This window comes from Hydra vulgaris, chromosome 05 (genome assembly GCF_038396675.1).
Source record: "Hydra vulgaris chromosome 05, alternate assembly HydraT2T_AEP".
NCBI classification, from domain to species: domain Eukaryota; kingdom Metazoa; phylum Cnidaria; class Hydrozoa; order Anthoathecata; family Hydridae; genus Hydra; species Hydra vulgaris.
Window position 1 is genome coordinate 1,956,246 of NC_088924.1, and position 19,090 is coordinate 1,975,335.

The 19,090-nt window shown below is 30.5% G+C and overlaps 3 protein-coding genes across 3 annotated transcripts; all 3 read right to left on the reverse strand.

Annotated features, from left to right (window-relative positions):
• Window positions 1-8,629: 8,629 nt before the first annotated feature.
• LOC136080101 (uncharacterized) lies at window positions 8,630-11,592 on the reverse strand. The gene is made up of 3 exons (XM_065796709.1): window positions 10,673-11,592; window positions 9,104-10,600; window positions 8,630-8,852 (listed from the first exon to the last, which is right to left on the reverse strand). The coding sequence occupies exons 1-3, from the start codon at window positions 11,590-11,592 to the stop codon at window positions 8,630-8,632; spliced, it is 2,640 nt and encodes an 879-aa protein (XP_065652781.1).
• Window positions 11,593-13,326: 1,734 nt separating this feature from the next.
• On the reverse strand, window positions 13,327-14,431 carry LOC136080443 (uncharacterized). The gene is made up of 3 exons (XM_065797079.1): window positions 14,080-14,431; window positions 13,761-13,919; window positions 13,327-13,518 (listed from the first exon to the last, which is right to left on the reverse strand). The coding sequence occupies exons 1-3, from the start codon at window positions 14,353-14,355 to the stop codon at window positions 13,474-13,476; spliced, it is 480 nt and encodes a 159-aa protein (XP_065653151.1). The 5' UTR covers window positions 14,356-14,431; the 3' UTR covers window positions 13,327-13,473.
• A 107-nt stretch (window positions 14,432-14,538) lies between these two features.
• Window positions 14,539-17,607, reverse strand: LOC136080442 (uncharacterized). Its single transcript, XM_065797078.1, has 5 exons — window positions 15,800-17,607; window positions 15,492-15,704; window positions 15,153-15,392; window positions 14,887-14,963; window positions 14,539-14,779 (listed from the first exon to the last, which is right to left on the reverse strand). Exons 1-5 carry the CDS (start codon window positions 15,994-15,996, stop codon window positions 14,547-14,549), a joined length of 960 nt encoding a protein of 319 aa, XP_065653150.1. The 5' UTR covers window positions 15,997-17,607; the 3' UTR covers window positions 14,539-14,546.
• Between the last annotated feature and the right edge of the window lie 1,483 nt (window positions 17,608-19,090).

Genomic DNA, 19,090 nt, shown 5'->3' on the forward strand with positions numbered 1-19,090 from the left:
TAGTAAAATTGTCAACTATAGCTGCAAGCGTTCCACAAGTGATAACAGCATTGTTATTGTTTCTTACATTATCTGTTACTGTTGCATCAGCTGAACGTTCTTTTTCGAAACTTAAAATAATAAAAAATTATTTACGAAATACCATTGGTAAAGAACGTTTAAGCGACCTTGCAATAGTTTCTATTGAGGCAAAAGCGGCTGGAAAAATGGAAATGAAAAACATCATTACCGATTTTGCCAATATGAAATCAAGGAGGAAAGTTTTCACTGTTTAAGTTCGATTAAGTTTTAGTTTCGTTTTGAAGTTATCTTTATCTTTATTTAATTTTTTGTTTTTAAATATGATATATGAAATAAATATCTATTTAATATGTGAAGCTTTATTTTTTTTTAAAAAAACATTCTTTTGCGGGGGGGCCCAAATTTTGAAGTTCCGCCACTGGACCGGAACCTTTTAGACATTAAATGAGAAAAAAAATGAAGGTGGTGATAAGAAAGATGTTACACAAAGTAAAAATAAAAAAAATATATATTCAAAAAAAGACTTAAAGTTGAACCAGGAAAATCTATTTCTGTAGAATACGATACTGAAACAGAAACAGCATCTGGGGTGAATCAGTCTCTATTGAATTTATGAAGATTACTGAAGAGATAATTATTTTAAAAAAAAAAAAGAGTTTATGTTACAAATTGTTTGTTTATTCTTTAGTACTCTCTTATTTTTTGCTTTTTCTGACATTTAATAAAAAAAGAAATAAAAAGAAATCAAATTATTTTAGCTAATATGTTTCTTTAATACTGTTTATATTTATTTTTGTTGTTCTTTTTTTAATTTCTTGACATATTTTAGGTACCTTTTTTGAAATAAATGCTAAATGTAAGTTTAAATTACAATAAATGTGATTAATAACACTTAATTTACATTCGGTGCTTAATAAAAAAAATTTACTATGACAAAGTTACCCCGTTGCCGGGTAACTTTGACCACTTCATTATTTCCATAAAATCTTGGATTTGGTGAATACAATGAATACACCATTTTTCTAATTAAATGACATTAGTAATGCACAACTTTGAGCATCAAAATAGTTTTGGGAAAATGTTCCTTTTTTCAAAAAGTTATCTATAAGTTACTCCTGTTTACGGTATGTGTGTTTGCGAGTTGCGTTTTTCATTTAATTTGTTTACGTACAAAAAATACAACTCAACCAAAATAAATTAAAATTCTGAAAAAATTGTTTATAAAAGTCTTATAAATATATGATTCAATATACATTAAATGCTATCATTTTTTACCTTAATTCATTATGTTAACTATTATTTTATTGACATTTCTGTGATGCTATTAATATTCCTCGCAGTCGGAAATACATCATCATCTTTGTCGCGAACAGCTACCATGTTAGTTGGGGGAAAATAAACTTTGGTTCTGAAATGCAAACACTGCACAGTGCACAGTGGTTTGAAAAAATCAAAACGTGGCATTAATTCAAGATTTGCGAAAATCCGATATAAAAAGTTCTGATTATGCAAGATTGTTGCAAGTTAGTCATATTTTCATGTTCTGAAAGAATTTTTTTTTAAACCACTTGGCGCATCCCCTCAGATGCTTAAAGTTGTAATTTTTTAAAGAACAATTATTTAGTGAAAAAGCAATAATTTCGAACTTTTATTTTATTTCTTATACCGCACCTGTGAACTTCCATATATTATATATCAATCGGAAGAGTACTAAACTGACTTTCAGAGTTTATTGTTAAATATTTTATAAAATTACATTTCATGCCATGAAAATACAGAGAAAGATAACTTTTTAGACTAGGAATTGATACCAAGTTTGAATGTGACTTTTATTAAATCCTGTATGTTTCTGTAAAAATCTGAATACGTAAGAATAAACTTCGACCCTTCTTCTATTAATCCAATATAGGTTTTGATGCCTCCCGGACCCGCTAAAGAACAGCTATTTTCAATTTAAAAATGCTTCTATTTAAACTGATTTCTTTTTTACATAAAGCATGACAGCCCATTTTATTCATTGCTAGAAATGACGCTTTATTTTATGTATGTTAAGGAATATATTAAAAATTTAATTTTTAATATACTCCTTAACATACATAAAATAAAATTATTAGATTAAAAATATAGTATTAATAATTATATAAAATATGACTCTCATTTTCAATCAAATTGCATAATATTGTCATAAAAAGATGTATTTGTGGTAACTTTAAGACCTACTAATAATGTAACCTCAAAATACTTCCTTCAAATTAATATAAACTTAAAGGCTTTTGCAAGTTGAAAGAATTTACAAAAAATCCTTTTCTCGATTTTAAATTGTGTAAATAAATAATAAAGTACAAATTGTCTTAAATGAAGTTAAAGAATAAAGATTTTATTACTTTTGTGACTGGTGATGTTATTAAAATGTTGGAATGTTTAAAATTTTTGGAGAAGAAGAATGTTATGAAAATTGAAGTTGCTCAAGAAAAAGAATTAGAAAAAAAATGATTAATATTACAAACCACGTACAAACAAAAAATGAAGGATGTTCAATACTCCAAGTATAAATTTCATAGAAAGTCAATTTCCTAGTTAGAGCATGAATTTAATTTTGAATGTAAAGAACTTATGTAGAAACTCTCAAATATTCTGCATGTATCAATATTTCCAGACCAAACTCCTGTCCCCTTTTTTTGCTGCTTCAGTCATAATGCCAGTCTCAATCAATTCTTCTGCAAGAGCGTCTAAAGACAACCATGAAAATCAATATGTAACTCAGTTTAGGTAGAACTATTTTTCATGAATGTACAGTAGCAATATATAAACTAACAAAATGGTGTAGCTCTGAGTTATATTTTAAATGAAGATAGTGTATACTATGAAATATAACAAAAAAAACTCAATGTTTACTGATACCAATGTGGAAACATGTCATTTCCCTCGTGCAATTGAGAGCTCTATTTATTGACACATTTCCTTGTTGCTTGAGTGTTAAGCTTGGATTCGTAGCTTTAAAGCGCATCCAAAACGATTTACCTAACCCGTGTTTAAAACAAAAATAAAAAATTAACTAAAAAAGCTTCTCTTACAAAACTTCAACTCCTGGTACTACAAACAATCTCTTTATATCTTAAGATGTTGACTATTACTACCTTTTAAAAAAATATATAAGAAACATAAATACTTGTTTTTTGTCAAAGCATTTTTTGCATTTGCAGATAACGCTATGAATTTTCTGCCACCTTTCAATCTTTTATTTGTGTATTGTCTAACTTTCAGAACATCAAGGACAAGTTTTGATAGTTCTGCTTTGTTTATGTTTTGCATTGCTCGATTTTTATTTTTAATGTATGAAACAATTGACATCTCTTCTTTCTCCAAGAAAATTGCACAGTACTGTCTTTCAAAACCATTGACTATTTTTCCCATCAAGTCTACGGTTTATTGTTTCATGATCTTTAATAAGTGGATATTGTCTTGTTTTAATTGCAGCATGTCCTCTTACATTATTTCCTTTACACCATTGAACAGCAGCTTCAAGTTGCTTGTTTTTTTCTAATATAGCTTTTCTTTTAATTAGTGCTTCAGCATTAGAACTTGGATTTAGTGACTACATTTGCAAGCGAGTTTTGAATTTTTTGTTGCTGTTACTCATGTTTATTTATTTGCTTACAAATAAAATAATATCGCAAATTTACATACTGCAAACTGAACTAAAACTATCCTCTAAGCAGGAGCGTAAAATAAAATCTCTATATAAATTCATTATCATCAAAAAGATACTTACAACTACTACTTTAAATCTACTTTAAAATCATGAATTTTTGTAATATCACATATATTTTTGTTACAAATAAAATAATTAATGTGGTTTTTGGGATCCCAAGCATGTGGTTTTTGTAGCGCTTTAGGTACTTCCCTAAAATATAAGTTTGCAATCAAACTACCATATGAAGGGGATTTTAATATAACAAGCTATTCAAAAAAATTGGGAAGTTGCAACTAATTTCATAAAAAGTTATAAACAATTTATGCCATGCGGTTTTTGAGGTCCCCTACTAAAATATAGCGAAACTTTACTGAAAAAAAAAAAGCAAACAAAAAATACCAAGATATTTCTAAACCCCTGGGAAGAACTTTTACCATATAAAAGCATATAAAAAAGCAAAATAAAGTTAAATTATTTGTTTTGTACAAAAGATAAAGCAAAAGAAAAAATCATGTGATTTTTGGGGCCCGTCTACCTGTACATAAAATAAAATTATTAGATTAAAAATAAAATCAAAAAATTGATTTATTTTTTAAAATACAAAAGAGGTTTACCCCAAGTACAAGAAGTACCCCCAACTACCCCAAGTACAAGTACTTGCGGAATAAGAAAAAACATGCAAAATAAAAGCACTGATATCATTTAATAATAATGGTTTCGAACTATTTTAATTAAAAGTAAATTTCGTAGTTATAGCTGAATATTTATATGCTATCGAATAAACTGCTATCGACTTCAAATTAACACAATCTAATTGTCGATAAACATCAATTAGTTCATGTAAAACTTCTTCATTCATAATATCTGGATTTATTCATCTTCATTCTGAACAGACCATTCAATGGATCTGTTCAGAATGAAGATGAATTTTTAATTACATCCATTGAGTGTCCATGGCAACACTATTGGAAGAATCTTGAAATAGTGGCAACAATGAAGCTATTGATAAATTTATATCTGAATTGATTATGTTATTGGCATGGTATGCCGACCATGAAAGACATTCTACTGATTGCAAATTGTCATTTGATCCATTGGCATCAGGAACCTGTCTAACAGTTTCAAGCCACAAATGTTCTTTATTGAGTTCTTGGTCCCACACAGCACCACTTCCTGTAGGTGGACCACTGATGATAGGTGTACCTGGTTGGCCATATTTAAGCCTAACTGGGATAACATTTGAGTATGATTCCAGTAAAGCTTTTTTTTTCTTACTACCACGCAAGTTAAAAGGCAACATAACATTGCGTGGAACTCCAGTACTATAATTATCAGGTTGCTGAGCTTATGAAATAGTTGTGTTATGGAATGCTTCACAAGCTGTTGTTGCTGTGAGGTTGTGGTCAATATTATCAACAGCTGCAACAGTAAACAGTTGTTTTCTCTGTTTCAGAGGACACATAACTCGATCACTGTTAAACTGATCACACACTTTATTTCCTAGTTCAGTTGTCAGTGCAAGTACTCGATCATATGATACACTTAAACCAAGATAATCTTTTTCTTGTAGTTCTATGCACAAGCAAACTCACATACAGAGGCAATGGAGTTTTTTGTGACTGAATTTGTCTACTTTTAACAACAGAAGAGTTAGATTTCTCTGATCGCTTATACTTTACACTAATAAATATATGGACCTTTTCTCGATAGTAAATCACGTAATATGCTTTACTTTAGTCTTGTACATAGTCAGCTTTTGTACGCAAATATTGTATGGGCCAGCACCCATAAAACCAAATTGCTAAAATTGCAAAGTCTGCAAAATCATGCATGCAAAGCAATCAATTATTTAAATAGGTTAGTAAACCCGGCCCCAGTGATGAAAAGCATGATGGTTCTAGATATTGAGAAACTTAACACATTACAGATATTAATTTTTATGTATAAATATAAAAACAATCTTCTACCAAGCGTTTTTTCAGATAACTTTCTTATATCATTTTCTGAAAAATATAATCTGCCATCAAATACCAGGAACGACTATCAACTAGGAAAAATTAAATCACAGCAGTCAAGTTTTCTAATTACAAACCGAGGTCCATCCATATGGAATCGTTTCCAAAATAAAAATATTAAAGACCTAAAAAGCATTTCATCGTTTAAACAACAAACTAAAATGCATCTCCTTAATTCCTGATATATATATTATAGTTTACAGTTTTGTTTTCAGATTTTTTTGTATTTTTTCTTTTTATTTATTTTTTTATTTTTTTTCTTCTTATGTGTTTTAACTTTATTAAATTTTTTATTTTTCTTTAAAAACTAAAGTGTTTTTTTATTTTTATTTCAATAGTGACTAAAGGGGCTCTATGAAAAGGTTGTGATGATAAACGCATCATCCTTACCTTCTTTGAGTCCCTGACTGATTATAACAGTATATATATATATATATATATATATATATATTATAAATTAAAAAGATTAAAAACGTTTTTTATAAAGGTTTTTTATGTTTACGATGTTATTTATTTTATATGAAAAATTGTAATATTGTTTAATCAGCGAAATAAAAGTTAAATAAAAAAAAAAAAAAAAAACTTGCAAATCAGATGTCAAAAAATAAATTGAAAAATAGAAAGATATGTTGAATGTCAAAAAATGATTGATGAATAGGATATTTAATTTAGTAGTAATCAAAAAATAGTAAGTCATTGCAGCAAAGATCCACTTTATTTAAAGTTATAATTCAGGGCCGTAAAAACAAAAATTGTATGGGGGATGGGGGGGGGGGGAAGACAGTACTACTCCGAAATAGTTTTGAGAACCTTTTTTTTTTTAGACATTTTTTTAGTCAATTTCTTCATAATTATTTATTTAAAAAATTAAAAATTGTTAGGGGGGGGGGGGCAAATTCCCCTGGTCCCTACCCGGTTGCTACGGGCCTGTAATTATTCATAAAAACACAACAAAAAGTTGCTGTATGTCTACAGAAGAATAAGCTAATAACTTAAATCTTTTTTCCACACTTGGAAAGTCCTAACAACAATCCACAATCATCTACAATGACTTTTTTTTTAGTTATTAAGTTGCTTCAGGAAGAACTAAGCGTCTTATCACAAAGCACCGTGGAAGAGCAATTTAACTAGGAAGTTTATATATCCTTCATAACCAATGTTGCTTATCTGGTCAGAGCTAACATCAAACGTTAGACCTATTGATTCTGAGAAAGAACTCAAATCGCTGCACCGTGTTTGCAATAAAGTTATTTCGCATTTTCACTCGTAATTGTTACTAATTGTTCCTAATATGGAGTAATTTCATGCATAATGGCATAATTGTTATTTTTTTGTTTTACTTATAACTTCACATAATAATTACTTATTTTATTGATAGAGCAAAGAGAAAAATATTTACCACGGATTCTACTTTGATAATAATAACGATTTCGTTTAATTTAACAACTGATTGTTTTGTCAACAAAACCACTTTAATTGAAATTGAAGTAGAAGGCCAAATTTTTATTATAAATAAAAAATATCGACTAGTTCGAAATCAGCATCAAAATTTAATTAAGAAAAAGTTGATAAACTACACAAAATCCAAATAAAGGTAATTTTGGACCCCCTAAATAAAGTATAAGTATTGATACTTCACAAAATGCTGTGACTAATGATACAGCAGCATTTAAAACATCAATACCCAAGTACCCTAGGCTGAAATGAATGCCATAATGTTTGCCCCCACCAAGATTTGAACCATCTGACCATGAGAAAGGTATTTTATTTAAACTCGAATAACCATTATACTTTCCATGTTGACCGTGTAAATTAATTTTAAAATAATCAAGAGGATCCCAACCACCAGTTGTAGTAGTATCGAAAGACATTTTCTAATTTAACGTTGTTTATTTCTAAAACTTTATTCCTTTTTTTTTTTATATCAATTAATGACTCAAATTAATATGGGTCCACAAGCTATGAAAAAGATCCATACTTTTTTTGCATTAAACCCAACAATTTTATATAATGTATAAAAAATCCAATTCAAAATTTTACTTATAATAGGGATTGCTTCTGTAACTTTTGAGGCTAACCGCTTGAAAGAGTTTGTAAGATAATCAAGATAGGCTTTATATTTTTGTGGTTCGCCATCTTTGTCAGGTATTATTTCATCAGTCTTTCCTCTGTCTTTAGTCTGTCCTTTGTCATCAGTTTTTTTTTATCGGTAAAGTTTTTATATATACTACCACTAAAAGTACTAATTAGTGCGTTGATAATTGTACTAATAGAAAAAATTTCATCAGAGATTTTATTTCCTTCTTGAGCAAATATAATTTTAATTTTTTGTATTAAAACAAGTTTCCTCATCCCAGCGGGCATTTAAAGTTTTTAATTTAACGCACGGTGGTTTAGTAATGGACATTTATTATGCGCATGCGTTATATTCTGCTCAAATGTTGATAAACAATAATGTCCGCAAGTAAACAAAGAATTACTAATAAAGTTGCTAAACTTCAAATTAGATTTATTTGTAGATATTTCTAAATAGTCTATAAAAAATGATATCAAAACAATACTTTAGGTATGGTCTGTGTCATCAAAGGTATCATTTAAATAATTTTACAAAGAGAATAGATGTGGGACTAAAGTGAAACTAAGCTGTTTTTTAGGCGAAGTTTAACTTGTGCTTACATTGTAGTCTATATTCATAAGTTTTAAATTTTTTAGTGACTACCTTGATTTTTTTTTTTTAATATAAAAGTTCGTGAATTGTTTAAAGCAAAAATCAAAAACCGGTTACTTTTTTTTGTGATAATATAATGCTTTTAAAGATTAGTAAGTTTTCTGAAAATTTGAAAGGTTAAAAATACTGACAGAAATATTATATAGGCTTTAATACTGCCATTTATTTTATTTAAATCATTTTGCAGTATTTTATCGTATTATTTTTAGTATCTACAATTTTTCTTTTTCTTGGCTGAGCTTTTTTTTGGTATATTTTTACAGTTGGGTTGTTTTTTATGAAATGCTCATTCATCATGCTTTTTAATCTACGTACTCCTTTCATATGACAGTAGGTACTCTTCATGCGGTTGATTTCAGCATGAAGACTTTCTCCACCTTGCTCTCCATAAGTACTGTAATATTAATTCTATATTTGTTTTTCTCACACACTTTGTAAATATCTTTACTCAATATATATACATTTGCAAATACCCCCGAGGGTATAATAAACATTATAAACGTTATATACAATGTAATAAATGACACACCCACAACGTTCCTTCTGTCGCAATACAACAATAGTTTATATATAATACAGTTATTTACACTAATTACAACACCCCTTGATCTCTAGATCACAAAGTCCGCATACTTATTCGGAAACCTCAGCACTCGCGTCGATCTTCGGAGATTTAGGTTATCCGCGATGGGTTCTTCCGATTCTCTGATAGACAAGTCAGCTACAATGGGAGCAGGACGAACGTCCGACATGTGTCTCGGCAATCCATTGATTTCTACCGAAACTCCTCGACCTTCATCTGAGACTCTTCCTCTGTTCCATTCGCTCGTGCATTTTGAGTCAGGTGGTTTTACAAATACTTCTTGTCCTTGTGTATAGTTGTGGAGAACTTCCGCGTTAGTTTTGGCAGAAATTGTGTGTGGTTTCCACTCGTAGGAAAATATAGCTTTGTAGGGGAGCGATATTTCCTCGCCATTTTTTCTGGGAGCTATGTTATACCAATATACCATTTTTAACGGGTCTTTGCCACTTCTGGCTGCCATGCGCTTGATTGTGCGATGATGACGTTCAACAATTCCATTTCCAGATGGCCTGTAAGCGCAACGAAACAAGATGGACACTCCCCAATCCGCGCATAATTCACCAACGAGTTTTGAGCGAAAAGTCTTGCTGTTGTCAAGTAGAACTTGCCACGGAGGTCCTCTTTCTCGGAATATTTCTTCTAAATGGAAGCACACTGTTGTTTCTTTCTCGTTCTGTAGCCTTCTCCAAATTGCAAACTTGCTCCTTTTTCCACAGTCAATAATAGACAAGTAAATCTCTGATTTGTAGTGGGTTATGTCAATAGCCAAACGATGCCAGCTCTTTCCAACTTCAAGATTTCCTTCTTCCCATCTAATCGGCGCAGGATCCACTGATAAACATCTTTCGCAACTTTTCACGACTGATTCAATGTCTTTTCTGCAAACTTTCTCCTTCGGATATGTTTGTTTCATCAAATAAAGTGTTCGATTGACTCCAAAGTGATGAAGATTATGAAACGACTTCACATCAGGCGGTACAATATTTGCTGTCATTGCAGAATGGTTTGCATGCAGCCAGTTCTGTGGTACCCTCGTAAGAGCATCGGCTTTGTTTTCTGCTGACTTTACCAGGAAAAGTTTTAATTTTATATTGCACTCCTTTACAAGGTCTTCAATTAATGACAACCGGCGACGGACAAGTGGTTCTCCGAGACCGTGTACTCGAACGGGTTTGTCACCGATAATTAAGGATCTCAACCAACCGACAACAGTAGCCGAATCACACTTTATGTTAATACATTCGAATCCCCATTTTGTTGCTAGATTAATTCCTTTTATCACGGCTTCTAACTCTGCAAGATTAATGTGAGCCGTATCATCTTGTTTCCTCAGCCACGAACAGTCTTCTACTATTTCCCCAGCCACTTCCAAAACTATGCCAACAGCTAAACTGCTTACATCGCACCACACTGTTGCTTCAGAAATGTTTTTGACGTTCCATGACCCATGAACGGGATCTTCCTTTGTAAGTCTTTCATTCAAACTGCTTACTAATTTAACAACTCGTTCGTTCACCAAAGAGTCCCATCCACAACTACTCGAAACTCTTTTTAGATAGCTGCACGAAGGACGCAGCCAATTTGCTATTGGAAAATGTCCGGTCAGCTGTCCGCACTAAGAAAAGATTTGCCGACGTGTCATTTTTCCTTCCGGAACTTTGGGTATGTTATCACGTTTCCAACGGACTTGGTTGCATTGTTTGTACACTCGCAATCCAAGCACACGACCACCGACAAGTTTTTCTGGCAACTTAGAATCCAAGCCATATTTTTTCAAGAGTTCTTGAACTCTGCAACTTGACACTATGTTATTATTGACAATGATATCATCAATAAATGAATCCGTCCCAGACTCGACAAATTTATCTAAGGATAATACCTTTTTTAAGATTTTAGTCATTATTCTGGGCGCCACATTTAAACCAAAACCCAATCTTGTTAGACAGTAACGCTGCCCTTCATATTCCACAACTTGATATTTCCATAATGCTTCGTCGACACGAATTTGCAGGTACGCTTTCTTTAAGTTGATTATCTCAAGATTTTCGCCCAACTTTCTCCAGTTGCGAAGTTTGGTACTGCAAACATCGCCATCTGCAGTATGACTAGATACAAATTGATTCAACTCCCGGTAGTCCATCACCGGACGTATTTTCAACTTATTTCGTTGAGTTACTGCCATCAATGGAATGATGCCATTACATCTCCCTTCAAATGGTTTCAGCCATCCCTGTGCTATCCATTCACTTATTTCCATTGCGTACTCACTTTTAACGTCCTCAGAGATATGATAGTTTGGAATTTTGTTAGTTAAAGTTGGTGGTTCCATCAGCCATTTCCAAGACACGCTCCAGCTGCCATTTTTGAATTCTGCTACGAAGTCTTTATCAATCAGCTTTAGAATAGTAGACGAGAATACTTCACTCGTTTTTTCTTGAGAAACAGCAGTAGCACCGATAGTTAGTTGTTCCACATTGAAGTGTATGGTTTCGCCGTCTCTCCCGACTTGGACACCTCCAAGCAGTCGTATTGCGTCCATACCAAGTAGCATTTGATATTCGGGAACAATGTCTGCCACCAGGCATTACAAATCGATGGTGGTATCATTTATAGAAAGATTAACAACAATCTGGTGTTTTATTTCAATTGAGTTTCCATTCATCATAACAACCTTTTCTCTTGCGAGTTTGACATTTTTTGCGTTTACAATTTCCCGACTTAAAATGGATTTGGAGCATCCAGTATCCAACAATGCTTTTATTTTTCTTCCATTAACATATACGCAGAGAGTTGGCGGTTTTAAATTTTGTGGGAAGCCGCTCGCACTAAAACGGGTGGCTTCCCTTCCACGTTTTTTGAGTTTGTACACTTTTTATAGCAGTGCAGGGCCAGGTGATTGTCCATTCCACACACAAAGCACCTCTTCTTGTCAATTTCTTCGCTACAATTTCGACTGATATGTCCATCCTCGCCGCAACGGTAGCAAGTTATGGTCTTTCTTCCGCGTCCTTGAGGAACCTGCCTTGGACTGACGGCAACAGGATTCGCGCAACTAACAAAACATGATTCTTTACGACGTAAAATTACCAAACTTCTTGATTTTTCAGCGATCTGGTACAGCGACATTGTTGATATTGAGCATGCGGTTTGCAGCTGTTTTCTTGCTTCGTCAGGTAACCCGAGAATGAATGCGCACCTTATCCACTCTTCGCTTACGTGAGTTGATATTAGCTTGCTCAGCCTCGTTAATTCTGCGAGATATACGTCAACAGGCTCGTTCTCTTTAAGACGGCGATTTACGAATTCTTCGTATGCTGTTAGCGGAGAAGCAGAGAAGGCAGTAGTCAGTGCATTTTTCACTTCTTTGTAGTCTTCTTTTATTTCATCACTAAGACCTTGATAAACGGCAAACGCTCCACCGGAGAGAAATAATGGGAGCACCACATGCAACTCGTCAACTTTTTGAAGTTTTGCAACCAGTTCCAATTTTTGTATCCATTCTGAAAACTCACCCGAACCATCGTATTGCGACACCAAATCTGCAAACTTTATTACTATACTCATTGCCGAAATAGCTTGTAATATTAATTCTATATTTGTTTTTCTCACACACTTTGTAAATATCTTTACTCAATATATATACATTTGCAAATACCCCCGAGGGTATAATAAACATTATAAACGTTATATACAATGTAATAAATGACACACCCACAACGTTCCTTCTGTCGCAATACAACAATAGTTTATATATAATACAGTTATTTACACTAATTACAAGTACCTAGTCCTACTCCCCATTTTCTAATGAAAGGTAATGCATGGTACTCCAGCAAACGAAGCTTGGGTGTGATTGAAGCATTTGGCCAGTTTTCACGGAAGTACTTCATGAAATCTTTGATTCGATTTTCTGTAACCAATAATATGTATATATATATATATAAATATATGCATATATATATATATATATATATATATATATATATATATATATATATATATATATATATATATATATATAAATTAGTAAAAAAACACTTATCTAACTTTTTTCTTCAATTTTAAGTTTTACCATTGCTGGATCATCATGAAGAGTCCTACTCTTCCTGATGATCAAGCAATGGTGAAACTTAAAGTTGAAGAAAAAAGATAGATAAGTGTTTTTTACTAATTTATTGCTCTGTTCTTTAAGAACATTAAGCACTCTTTTGGCAGAACACAATAAATAAAGAAAAATAATTTTCTCTATTTATTGTGTTCTGCCAAATTATAACATATGACATACCAAGGTCCTGTTTGTTATCTTCATTGAACTGATTGCAGGAGTTAATAAGCTTGTGACATATTCCAAACTTAGAGAAGAGTACCTTGAAGTTTTTACAAACTTCAATAGTTTCTCTGTGTATATCAGTGTCGTTGAACCCAAGTTCAACTACAAGGTTTGGTAAGAGTTGCAAAGTTCAAGGATACTTTTCTCCTAATTTAATATATAAAATAATTGTGAAATATGTATTATATATAGTAACTGTTGTTAATTATGTATCTAGTTATGTCTAATGATGTTAGTATTAGCCATCTATTCCACTTACACACACACAGAGACACACACACGCACACATATATTTATACTGTATTTTACATTTAAATTTACGTAAAGTTTGTTTTTAGTAAAAAGTAGATTTTATAAATGTAGGAAATATATATTAGATATTATTTTACCTTTAACATTTTGTTAACATGATTACCAACAAAACTTTTCCCGTGATATGCTTGTCTTTGTACTCCTAATGAGTTAAGTACCTTATCAAGTTTGTTTACAAGTGGCCCAAATGATTTCTTTATATGGTCTGCTTCAAGCAGTATTTTCAGTTCTGAGATCTATGATTAAATATGTTCTTAAGATAAATTCAAAAAAACATAACCAATGAAACAAAACTTAGATATTCCAATGTATAAGATTCTCAACTGTATTATTCCGGGTTTAATTACCAATCTAAATTAAATATTTTTAGTAAATAATAAAAATTAAAGTTGTTACCTGTTCTTTCTTTTTCTTTTCAAAGTGAATCAGGTGACGTTCAAATACTAATTTAATTTTTTCTTCATTTTCAGGGTTAAAAATTATTTGCATTTCAAGTGCTTCTGTTATAACACGTGTTTTATCTTCAAGTGCTTGAATACTTATTTGAAGTTGATTTATTTGGCGCTGGTGCTCTATATATGCATTAAATTCCTCACAGTCAAGTGTTTGGTTGGTTACTGCCATTCGACCTGCAATTTTTATGTCAATTGTGTGACAAGAGTCTTCTAACATGTTGAAAAACTTTAAGTATATACCAAGTGAGATATGTAAAGCAGGAACTCCTATCTAATAGTACAAGAAAGTTTAAATTATTATTTACAATTGCATACACCACCATTTACATTTACCCCACCAATAACTTGTATTGTATTCAATTGAATAAACGATTATGTGAATTTGCGAAGAATTCCTAATAAATAAAATCAAAATAATGTGAATAATAAATAAAAGCAAGGCACCTGATCAAGTGGCACATTGAACAACCGTTGGTCAATAACATTGTCACATAACTTGGCAAACTTGGGATCTGCACCATGGTTGTTAAATTTTGCTAGAGATAAATCTAGTGTCTTTAGTGATCGCATTTCAATGTTATCGTTAATTGGATTTGACATTCCTTGACTTGTTATGTTGCAAAACAGGCATGAGTGTCTACCTAAAGTAATTGAACAAGTTTGTGTTAAGAAAGCAAAATAAATCATGTTGCATGTATCTGGCCCAGATGAGTTTTTTTAAATAAATCTGTATTAAATATGTACTTACCATTTGCACCAGTTATTCCATAAATTGCACACAAGAATTCATAATCACCGAATACAAATACACGAATCTGCTTTTCTCTAAAATTGAACAAAATTAAATTATTATACATTTTTTTTAAAAGAAACTGTAATCTATCATAATCCTGACAATTGTGGTAAGAAACCAAGAGTTGATGATTTTGTTTATGTCAAATATTGTTTGGATGTTTTTGAATTTTAGTGTGCTTGGATAATTGAATTATTTTGTTGTTTGTAATATGTTCTTACTTCCAGATCATTTTTTGCAAAAAATCGATTTCTGATGTAAATCTTGTCAATGAAATTTTCAAATTTGTGGTATAATCTTTTGCCTCAAATATATTAAATATTGTTGTATTTGTTTTGGCATTAGGCTTTTCCACATTCGCTACTTGATAAAACATTTTGAACGAATCACCTCCATAGTCACCTCCTATTTTTATATGGATTTCGTTGTCTTTAATCTTGTTGTATAATAAGAGGTTGTTGCTAAAATTATAACAAGAAAAATTAATTTTTGTTTTTATAGTATTGCATTTAATTTATTGTAGTATGTTAAAGTATTTTTTTAAAAAGATTTATTTGTACCTATCTAGTCTATCTAGTACATTTGTTATATGTCCTTGTAGATTTTCAATATATGCACATGGCAATTCCTTGATTTCATAAGAACCTTTTGAATCTTTTTTTTCAACCATAAATGGAGCGTTTTTAACAATAAGATCATCACATGACCATTTCTTAGCCACATTTCTTTGTTTTGCATTAGAAGCACAAATTACATTGTTGTTTTTCAACCACCTAAAATGGTAATGTTTTTTTTATTATCAATAACTATTAAAAGTATTGAATTTGTTTTTTCAAGATTTCTATATAATAATTGCAATCTTGTGTACCTAGATAATATTTTCATGTTGACATAAGTACTGCTCATGTTTGCTTTTAAACTGATCATTTCTTCAGCAGATATTTTGGCTTTTGAAATATTTGATTTGCTCAGAATATTTTCTTTTTCATTTTCATTAAAAGAATTCAAAAGAGTAGCAGTTTGCTTGATTGTAGAACTAATGCTTTCTCCACATGTTTTGCTCATATTATGTTTTAGATGTAATTGTCGTCTGCGAATTGTGCGTAAACATACATCTGAGCTTTCTTTGTAGGCTCTTGGTGTTGATGTGAAGCATTAGGGCTAAAATGTTGTGTAATTTATTTAAAATATTCAAAAAATCATACTATAGTTTCCTTTTATAAAATTAAAAGCATTTTTGTTTTGTTATAGTAATTTTACAGTCTCTTTTTTTGTAAAGATAGTCTTACCTTTGGTCCTCCTGTCGGAAATTCAATTACATTGGATTTTGTTTGAGACATTTTTTGTTTTATTACATGCAGAGCAGCATCTTCAATATTTCTTGGTATAACACTTGTTGAATCCAATGCGAATATATCTGAAAAGTTTATTTGTGAAGTTGATGACGATGATATTGATAATGTTGTTGAACTTGAAATTGGAGTTGTCTGACAAGTTTTTTGATGTTTCTTTCGTTCTGACAGCTGTTTGACTTTAAACAATCTACCACAACCTTGCTTGCATACTTCTTGCAAATTTTCTAACATTTCAATGACATTGGTTGATGAAATTAACCCATCACTTGGAATTGAAAAGGAACATTTAGGGCATTTTGTTTTTGTTATTAGTTTGCCAATTATAAGTGGTAATAGACATGGTGCACAGAATGAATGAAGACAGTTTTATAATAATTGGTTTATGCATAATTTCGTTGCAAATAGTACACACACAAAGATGCACATGAGGGTTTAAAGTGAAGTTAATATCTTGCAGTTTAAGGTTAAATTTTGTTTGAGGTAAAAGTTTAGATTAAATGTTATTTATTTTGTGTCTAGTCCAAATATTTTCACTATAACTAATACTTAAAGGTCTTCCACTTATCTTTTTCTTTTTTTTTCTTCCTTTATTGGCTTTGAAGCAAACACATTCAGTTACATTGCAATTTTCAGGCCAAGATCGTAATTTTAATTCAGTGTTTGAACCTTTTTCAATATTTCTTAATATTGAAAAGCATCTATAACACATTTTTTGAGGATGCTTATTTGGGTGGTCCTTATCGATTCGGATAAAAAAACAAAATTCATTTCTGACAATATGTTTTGTTAAAAGAACACTATCATTATCTAAACTTTATCCACATATTCTGCATAATGTTTTTAGTTTTGTTTCATGTGACATTTTTACGTGTTTTTTTATTGCTAAAATATAAGATTTGATGTACAAAATTTTTAAACTTAAAAAAGTAACCGGACTCTGATTTTTTTTTTATTATAAAGTTAAAACCATCTTTTTTTAAAATATATATATCTTTAAAGCATAAAAATTCTAATAAATGCTTATTTATTAAGTTTTAGTTGTAAGGATGACCATAAAATAATTTTCGACTTTCCTGCGTATTTTATCCCATAAAAATTAATAAATTAAGTATTTCAAATAAAATATGTTTTCCTTGGCCACACATTTTATCAGTTTATAGTTTATATCTGATTTATACATCTTCAAAGCAATGATATGAACTTTTTTATTAGGTTACGGTAAAAGACGATTACAAAAAAAAATCAAAATTACGATGTTGTTGTTGTTTTTAAAGTAACGCATGCGCATAATAAATGTCCGCAAATGCTTAAAATTAAACCACCGTGAACGTTGCACAGTTTTTAAAAGTTACGTTCTAAATGTATTTTAAATGTCTTTTAAACGTTTTCTAAACATTCTTCCGTAAGGAATGTTTAAAAGACGTTTATAAAACGTTTAAAAGACATTTAGAATATAACCTTTAAAAACAAATGCGCATTGGGATAATAAAGTGTCCTATTATTTTCTCGAATCCTATAGTTTTGGCTATTTAGTTTGGTTGCAAAAAGCCTAACATTTACATATGCTTTTTTATAACATACACATAAACCACAACACAAACATATATAAACAATCATTCTTAAAGTTTTGCAATCAATAAAACGTTTTTAAGTAAAACTTTTAGTAAAAAAAATAGATAATGTAGGTTCTGAAAATACTTTTGCAGATTTTAAAAATCTGATCAATTTACAACTAAAAAGTTTATACTTTTTTTTAACGTTGCTTTTTTTAAAACAGATCAGACCAATATATTGCTAAGGTTGCTTATTTAAAAAGGATAAGACTTATGGTTAGCTATCTTTTGGATGATCTAAAAGTAGGTTCGCGATTTTGAAAAAAACACAGACCTAAAACGATTTCGCGACCTAATGCGCATGCAAAGTTTTTATTAAAATTTAAAACTTACTTTTGAATCATCCAAAATAAATTACACAAAAAGTGTAACTTCGTGCTTGACGCTCGACTAATTTACCAATTCAATTTTTACAAATTCCATATAATAATAAAATTATTTTTGATAATAAAATGAATGAAAAGTTGTTTCATCGATTTTCGATATTTATTAGGTAAGATTTATTTTTTTATATTTTTTTGTGCAACAATAAATTTAAATTAGTGGCAGAGAGTCACTACAAATATTTGTTACGGCACTTTTAATGTCATCTTTATAATATAATATATATATATATATATATATATATATATATATATATATATACATATATATATATATATATATATATATATATATATATATATATATATATATATATATATATATATATATATATATATATATACCAATGTCGCTTATTAGGCTAGAGCCGAGATCGAACCCGGAACCTCTTGGTTCTGAGCCAGAAATCAAACCACTGCGCCACGGTTTCTCATTACATATTTATATCAAAACATAATTTGCAGTATTTATATAATTTTTAATAATTACATATTTCTATTTTTCTTGTTTAGAGCTTTTTAACATTTTTTTATGTGTCTAGTAGTTACAAATGTAAATCAAAAAGGAATTTTATGAAGATTCAATTGAATCTACATAAATTTTGTTTGTTGAACATCAAGAGCACTACAAAATAAACAAATTAATGGGACTCTTGCTTGTGCATAGAAGTTCTATTATTGATCAAAAAAAAAAAGTTGGAATACTGTTTTTAAGAATAAAGATCATCTAATAGGATATCTTTATAATTTAACTTCTCTTTGTTTATTCTTTAACACTAACACTTGATATTCTTGGTGACTAATACGC